The sequence below is a fragment of the Zingiber officinale genome, chromosome 10A (genome assembly GCF_018446385.1).
Source record: "Zingiber officinale cultivar Zhangliang chromosome 10A, Zo_v1.1, whole genome shotgun sequence".
NCBI lineage: Eukaryota > Viridiplantae > Streptophyta > Magnoliopsida > Zingiberales > Zingiberaceae > Zingiber > Zingiber officinale.
Window position 1 is genome coordinate 96799122 of NC_056004.1, and position 8679 is coordinate 96807800.

Here is an 8679-nt window from a genome sequence, read left to right on the forward strand (position 1 = left end):
AGGGAGAGATGTTGGTTGGTCCTAGGAAGATCGTACCGGTTCCACTGTACAAAAATTTTGTACAAGTCCTGAACCTTTCCTAACAACCTATTGTGTTCTTTAGAAATTAAATTCGGAATCGCAAATGAAACTTAACATTATTGATTCCAAATTTAACTTATCTGTTCCTAATGATTTAGACTTGGATCGCAAATGATGCTTAACATTATTGATCCAAATCCACCTATGTTATAAATTCAATTAAATATTAATTTATATAATTGGCTTCCAGGACTGCATGGCGAGGTACTATGCCTTCTTGGGTATGGGATCATCCACCACTACCTAGACAAAGTCTTTTAAAGAAATATAATATTTAATTTCCTTATATAACTCTAGGTTTAACCAAAAGGAACAATGGAATCACAAATTTGAAATAACAAAACAAAAGAAACACAACTTCAAATATCTAATCCGAAAATCTAGAATCACTAGCCTCTTGTGTTTGGAATTCATACAAAGAAAATTAGTATGATGTGGAAAACAATTACTAGTTATACCTTTCTTTGTAAACAATAACCTCTTGATCTTCTACCGTATTCCTCTTCTTATCTCGGACGTTGTGTGGGCAACGATCTACCGAGATGAGAACCACCAACACCTTCCTTCTTGCAAGATTCGGCAACCAACCTTCAAGCTCTAAGGGATGCAAAAGCAAAGTCTCCTTTCTCTCCTTCTTCTCCTAGCTAGAACTGGCCACCAAAGATTCCTCTTGTGTTGATGTCGTTGGCCACCAAGGAGGAAGAGAAAAGGAGAAGAGCAAGGAACTTATGGCCAGTCACCACCAAGGAAGAGAGGAGAGGAAAATAGAATAGAGTTGTGTCTCATGAAGGCACCCCCTCCCTCTCTTTTATAATCCTTGGTCTTGGCAAATAAGGAAAATTTAAATAAAACTTCCTTATTTTCTTTGCCATGAAAAGGAAAATTTAATTGATTAAAACCAATTTCCTTTTCTTAAATCATCATGGTCGACCACCTCATAGCTCCAAGCAAGGAAAGTTTTAATAACACAAGAATTAAAACTTCCTAATTTGCTTCTGAAATTTTTAATAAAAATTTCTCTAATAATTTTTCCCTTCATGGTTGGTTATAAAAGGAAATTTTATAAATTAAAATCTCTCTATTAAAACATATGGATGATTTTCAAAAAGAAAAATTTTCTTTAAAAATTTAAATCTTCCTTTCAATCTACAAATAAGGAAAGATATCAAATCTTTTCTTAATCTTTCGTAGAAACTTATAAAAGAAAATATTTAATTTTAAAACTCTCTTTTAAATCATGAACATGGTTACAAAGAAGGAAAGTTTTATCAAAAATTAAAATCTTCCTTTTAAATACAAATAAGGAAAGATATCAAATCTTTCACTTAATCTTTTGTAGAAGGAAAGATTTAAATTTTAAACTCTCTTTTAAAACTATGATATCCACAAAAGAAACGATTTTAAATAGAATCCCTTTTATTTTTCTAGTGGTCGACCACCTAAGCTTGGGATCCAAGCTTTGGCCGACCACCTTAAATTGGTTCCACCCTTAGCTTTTGCCAGCCCTAGCTTGGGCTCCAAGCTAGCTTGGCCGACCACCTCAAGGTGGGTAGAAAGGTGGGTATGCGGTGGGTATAATTCTCTATATACAAGAGGCTACGATAGGGACCGAGAGGAGGAATTGATTTTGGTCTCCCGATGAAATTAAGCTTCCCGTGTTTGCCCCGAACACCCAACTTAATTTCATCAATAATAATTCATACCACTAAAGAATTATTATTGAACTACCACATCAATCCCAAATTATATTTTGGGCTCCTTCTTATTATGAGTGTGTTAGTCTCCTTGTGTTTAAGATGTCGAATGTCAACTAATTAAATGAGTTACTGACAACTCTCTTTAATTAATATCTTAGTCCAAGAGTAATATCACTCAACCTTATTGTCATGTCGGACTAAGTCCACCTACAGGGTTTAACATGACAATCCTTATGAGCTCCTCTTGGGGACATTATCAACCTAGATTACTAGAACACAGTTTCATTCTATAATCAACAACACGCACTATAAATAATATCATTTCCCAACTTATCAGGTCTTTTGATTTATCGAGCTAAATCTCACCCTTTGATAAGTTAAAGAAATGAATGCAAAGGGGGTGTTTGGTTCTTTCCAAGGAATAGGAATCAGAATGGGAATCATTGTATTGTGGAATGGTAATGGGTATGAGTATGGATATCACTTTTAAAAGCAATGTTTGGTTAGTTGCATATTTCTATCGGAATAAATCAAAATTTCCTTTTTTACCCTTAAAGGAAAATAAGAGAAAAAATTAGATGTGAGAGAAAGATGAATGTGAGAGAAAAATATGATGAAAGAGAATGATGAGAGGGAAAGTATGATGTGAGAGAAAGTGTGATGAGAAAGAATGAAGAGAGATAAAGTGTGATGAGAGAAAATGAGAAAAAAGAGTGTGATAGGAGAGAGCATGATGAAAGAAGATGAAAGAGAAAATATAATGAGAAAAAATGAGGAGAGAGAGTGTGATGAGAGAGATTAAGGAGAGAGAAAGTATGGTGAGAGAGAAAGTATGATGAGAGAGAAAGTGTGATGAGAAAAAAAGAGAATAGTGAGTGTGATGGGAGAGATTGAGGAGAGAGAAAATATGATGAGGGTGAAAGTATGATGAGAGAGAAAGTGTGTTAAGGAAAAAAAGAGGGAGTGTGACAAAAGATATTGAGGAGAGAGAAAGTGTGATGAGAAAAAAAGAGAGTGTAATGGGAGAGATTGAGGAGAGAGAAAGTATGATGAGAGAGAAAATATGATGAGAAAAAAATAAGGAAGAGAGTGCGATGGAAGAGATTAAGGAGAGAGAAAGTATGATGAGAGAAAATGAGGAAAGAGAGTGTGATGGGAGAGATTGAGGAGAGAGAAAGTGTGTGATAAAATGATGAGAGAGAAAATATGATGAGAGAGAACAAGGAGAGAGAAGTGATATGAAAGAAAAAATAAATAAATTTTGATATTTGATATTAAGGGACAAAATTTTAGTTTTCGGTCAAGGGTATTTTTGGAATAAGGGAATATTTTGATTGATGAAAATAGAGTAATGACTCATTGAAGGGAAGGTACATGGGAATGAGTTATTACCCAATTTTAAGGATTCATTCCCTTATTTGTATTCCTATTCCTATAATCCAAACATTAACAATGACAATCAATGATTCTCATTCTCATTCCCCACTCTTATTCCCCTAAACCAAACGCCCCCTAAATATATGTGCTTGTTATTATATTAGGATTAAGAGCATACACTTCCATAATAACTAAGGTCTTGTTCTTTTATTAAGTCAGTACAAAAAGAACTTACCTTAAATGGTCCTGCTCAGTACACTCAGAGTGTACTAGTGTAATTTTATAGTTAAGATAAACTAATACCAAATTACACTACGACTATTCCAATGGTTTGTTTCTATCCATCTTAGTCGTGAACTACTGTTTATAATTTATAAAGAACCAATAACATGATTTTTTTGTGTGACACCACACACCATGTTATCTACAATATAAATTAATTGAACAACTACACTTAACATATAAATGTAGACATTTTTTACCAATGTGATTCTTTATTTCAAAATAAATGTTTGCAAAAGATAGACTTTTAGTATACACTCTAACAAGAGAGACAATGAGATGACGTGCATCCGAACCACAAATTAATTTTCAATTCGATTTGTGCCTTGAATGCTTGGAAAATGGTGATTGAAAAACGTAGTTGCCAGGTAGCCAGAGGGGTAATCTGGTAATTGAATTTGTTAAACTGCGTCCTTTGATAAATATCAACCTATGATGCATCTTTTGGTAAATATAATATCCAAACAACATCTTTTGGTAAATTACCAAAAAAATATCGTTCGGAAAAAATAATTTGAAATGATAGAAAGCACAATTAAAAAAAATAAAAAAAAACATTTAACATTTGAAAAAAAATAAAAAAAAAAACTAAAAATCTAATTAAATCACATTAAAAAATTATTAATTATTTTTTACTATCATCCATCAATTCTTAAAAACCTAAGTTAGGCCACTGGAACGTAACATAGACGGTGGATGCATAATATTTTTATCGTAATAGTCAGAGATTGATTTTTAGGAACGGATAATTTAATATTTATCCTACTTTATTAAAAAAAAAATAAAAAAAAAACAAAAAGCTAGGCTACATTTATTGAACCAAATTAAAAGTTTCTAAAATAAAAAAACCTGTTACCTGGCCTCATTGTGGCCAGGTTTTTGACACGGTTTCAAAAAGAAAAATCTCAAAAAAAAAAAACTACTATTGATGATATCCTCAACTCAATTTTAATTCTTTGTTTCTCGTTAAAATTGTGACTAATAATATATTGCCATCTCAGCATAATTGCTACGTGTCAGAATGCAATTGGCTGATAAACACTGACTGACGTGGTCAAGCGTTGCTTTCTCTTCTCTTTTTCTACAACGTTTGCAGTTCGACGCCAAGCCCATTGCGATCGCCGGGCAGAGAGGGAGAGAGGGAGAGAGGCTCCTCGTCGTCGCCCACTGCTCTGGAGAGCGCCCGCGATCGGGTCGCCGTGGCTCAGCCTGAGGAAAAAGGGCTCACCCGCCGCAGAACCCGTTCGCCTTCGAAGCCCCCCTCTTCGCCTCCGCCTCCCTCTTGGCACGACCACCAAGACCTCCCTTTCTGGCAACAGAATTGGTTCTTGTTCCTGCTCCTCGTCATGGCCTTCTCCTTCTTTGCCCTCGCCGTCTTCCTCTACTTCGGCCTCGAGCTTCCAGAAGGATCCCCTGCACCCGCTGCCGCCGCCGTCGAAGAAGGCGTCGAGGTTGGTGGATCTACTCCGAAACCCTAGATTGCTTCCCGGGTTCCGAGGCAATTTTTAATTTTTAATTTCATTTTTTTTATAGATAACCTACGGTAGCGTTATTAAGTTGATGCACGAGAAGACTAAGTTTCGGCTGCACTCGCACGATGTGCCATATGGGTCGGGGAGTGGGCAGCAATCGGTCACTGGATTCGCCAACGTGGATGACTCGAATAGCTATTGGGTATGGTTAAGTTTAGAATTGTTGGTGATATTACTCCATTGTCTTCTCCTTGCATACTAGATTCTTAATAATAATGCTATTGTTGTGTGTGATCTGCATATAGTCATGATCAACTCACACATGCAGATTGTGTTTGAAGCATGAAAATTCAAAATTTTGGTTCATTGAAGTATTGAACTATAGGTGAATGACTCTCTGAGTCGATCCTGCATCATTCACCAGACATAATATATTATTGACAGAGTAGAAAGGATTAAATGATATTACACTTCCTAATCCATGTAGAGAAAGCTTAATAACAAGAAAAATTCATGTAGGCTAACCTTGGGCCGTAAATAGTTGAGAATCATGGATTTTTATTGCCTCTATGCTTCCGAATTGGGTATGAAGCTTCTTTTGGAAAGAAAAAAAGACATATCATATCTACCATTTATTTTTTGTTTGCTATCTCAAATAAGTATTTGGAAGCATATGGAATATCTCAACCTTTTTGTATGCATTAGAGGATTAGCAGTAGTAATCCAAAACTTCCATATGGTCTTGTCCCTATTTCTATGTGATCTAATGTACAATAATGGTCTAGTATTTTATCTCTCTTCATGCTAGTTTGGCACTATTTGCTATTTGCCATTTTATTTTATTTCCTTTTTAAAATATGTTATCATTACTTGTACAATGGTTAAATGCCATATTAAATAAAAATTGTCAATTGCTTTTTGATTGAGCACAAGGATTGTGCTGTATTTAACTAGAATAATAAAGACCGGTTATTTGGTTCCATTCACTAGTCAGTTGTATGTTTGGTAGACATTCAAATGTGAGCTAGCATTGTCCTGATTAAATTATATGATTGCTCATCTCAAAATTTCCTAGCATGATATATAGTAAGAAGAGGAAGACTAAAAGAGACTTGGTTAACAATAAAATAAGATAAAATTAATTAAGTATAGATGATGATATTGTAAGGGATAGAGCCCAATGACGTAGAAGAATCCATATGCCGACCACATCTAGTGGAATAAAGCTTGTTTGTTGTTGTTGTTGTTATGATATATGGTATTATGGTTATTAATGCAGATTGTCAAATCTCAACCCGATTCATCTGCCAAACAAGGTGATATAATACCTCATGGAACTATCATTAGATTACAGCATATGAGAACACGAAAATGGCTGCATAGTCATCTGCATGCTTCACCAATAACAGGAAATTTGGAGGTCAGTATCGCTTATGATGGTCCATGTTGATTGCTAGCAGGAACTTGCCATTGATTTTCTATTATGGTCTATGATTTTCTAAGGTTCCATTGATTCATTATTCACACACACAAACATTTCATGTGAAAATAATCATGCTTTCTTCATGCATCTTGTTAATTGAGGCACATCCAAAATTGTTTAGAACAGCTACCAGGAGTTTGTCTGTATTAGTAAATAAAACACTTCACTTTTTTTGGCTTTGGATTTTTTGAATTCGGTGCAATCAATTAATTTCTGGATTTCTATTGTATTTGCATATGCACAAAACTAAATTCAATCAGAGAATTTGTGGATTGGACAGTTTTATGTATGATTTTCTTTGGTGCATCATTTATTGATGAAGAGCTGGGCAGAACTTGGCTATGTAAGTACTTTGGTGGACAGATTTTGTGGCTTTAGGTTTCTGCTTATGGATTAGCAATTAACTGAAATGCAAATCTAGGAGATCCAGCTAGGATGATTAGGAAATACCATAATCAATAGGATCAGAAATGGATAACGCCTATCAAAGGACCAAAATATGATTAATAATAACATCATGATCAATCAATTGAAATAGCAGCAAAGGTGCTTGCAGTAAATCTTTTAGTTTCGTGACTAGAAATACCACAGAGAAAGCTCGGCATCGTCCTCGTCACCATTATGTATTGAGCCACTTCTGCAATAGATCCGGTTTTCAAAGAGTCTAGAGTTCCTTCCAGATGAGTCAAAGATCATTTACTTGCATTATGCTGAATTGTCATACGAATCCAAGTAAAAGCACAATACATAGATATCTGTCAATCTGTAGTTTCCGTGGAATTGATTATTTTTTAAAAAATTTCTGAATACGTTAAGATTGTTGTGATTAATGGGTTCTTCCTTTCAAGCTAGCTCCAGATGCCTTGTGTAGGTTACATGCCATCCAAGTGCACCCTTTCTAATCCTGTATCTTGATAGTGCTATTAGCTCGAACAACAAACTTCCTTTTAGTTATATCCTAAGTTTGGGGAAGACAAATTGTCGCCTGACTGTATAAGAATTTCTCAGGATATTATTCCCTCCAACATTGGCGAAAACAGCATCACAGACACTGATTCACCAAGTTTCTTCACTTCTTGGCTTTTGCACACAAAATAAATTGTCAGTGTTGATCTTATTTACCCAATTGTGATCATTTTCCTTTTTCTATTGACCTACTATAGGTGAGTTGCTTTGGAGGAGATGACAGCTCTGACACCGGAGACTTTTGGCGGTTCGAATAGCTTCATATCTAATCTTTTTCTCAGATCAATGCATCTTTTGGATTACGTTCCTTACCTAAATCACTACTTTCATCTTTTAGTTTGGAGATTGTGGGAAATGGGAAGACATGGAGACAAGATCAGCGGATAAGGCTGCAACATGTCGATACAGTCAGTTACTTACACAGTCATGACAAGAAATATACTCGCATAGCTGGAGGACAACAAGAGGTAATTGATTGTGACACCAACCTCATTTCAACTAAAATGTAGACGTGCTAGTGTCATTACTGATCAACTTATATTTTTGCCATGCCTTCAGGTTTGTGGAGTTCGCGATAAGCGACCTGATAATGTTTGGTTAGCAGCAGAGGGTGTCTTTCTTCCAATCAATTCGAGCAAGTGAAAATTTCAAATTCTCGATCAGTATAAAACATCAGTTACTCCTGTCTTTAGCTATTTATGTTGAAAAAAGGTTATGTTAATTGTGAGTTCTTAGTATGCAGACCTGAACCATCATCTATTTATCATTCATCTCAATCTGTCGGATTTTACTTGTGGTTAATGTGTTTAGAATCATCCAGTCCATCTTTGCTCTACCGAACTCGTTAGGGTTACTCGAAAGAGATTGTTTCTTTGTGATCGAATTAGAAGACCACCTTCTAAATGTCTCCTCGATGGAGAAGGCTCTTCTCCTCCTTGGGCAAGTCCACTGTTACTCTACTAGTCCTATAAAACGATTAGGATGTAGGATCATGAGTATACTCTAAGGGTGCGTTTGGTTCAAGTCATTATGTATAATCTTGGTTATGTGATTATCTTGTTTGGTTCAATTTAGGTAATGCAACAAAAATTTATTTGTTTAAAGGTTTTAATGAATACACTAGTTTAATATTTTACCGTATTATCTTCAGTTACAAAACCAACTATATATAATAATAATATTATTATTATTATTATTAAAAAAAAATTTTAATATTTTTTTACTTTTCTTTTCCCTGTATATTTTTTTACTTTTTATGTGTTTTTTTTATTTTTTAATGTTTTTATATTTTTATATTATTTATATTTATAGTTTTTATTTT

General features: G+C 34.7%; 1 protein-coding gene across 1 annotated transcript; it reads left to right on the plus strand.

Moving 5' to 3' along the window:
- Window positions 1-4528: 4528 nt before the first annotated feature.
- Window positions 4529-8134, plus strand: LOC122027215 (stromal cell-derived factor 2-like protein). Its single transcript, XM_042586136.1, has 6 exons — window positions 4529-4888; window positions 4971-5111; window positions 6189-6329; window positions 7556-7605; window positions 7696-7825; window positions 7917-8134. Exons 1-6 carry the CDS (start codon window positions 4784-4786, stop codon window positions 7998-8000), a joined length of 651 nt encoding a protein of 216 aa, XP_042442070.1. The 5' UTR covers window positions 4529-4783; the 3' UTR covers window positions 8001-8134.
- Window positions 8135-8679: the final 545 nt, after the last annotated feature.

Excerpts from the sequence above, each read along its gene's own strand:
- LOC122027215 (XM_042586136.1), top strand. The coding sequence starts at position 4,784 with ATGGCCTTCTCCTTCTTTGCCCTCGCCGTCTTCCTCTACTTCGGCCTC. Across the intron at positions 4,889-4,970 it reads CCGTCGAAGAAGGCGTCGAG|ATAACCTACGGTAGCGTTAT; the intron begins GTTGGTGGATCT and ends TTTTTTTTATAG. Across the intron at positions 7,826-7,916 it reads TAGCTGGAGGACAACAAGAG|GTTTGTGGAGTTCGCGATAA; the intron begins GTAATTGATTGT and ends CCATGCCTTCAG.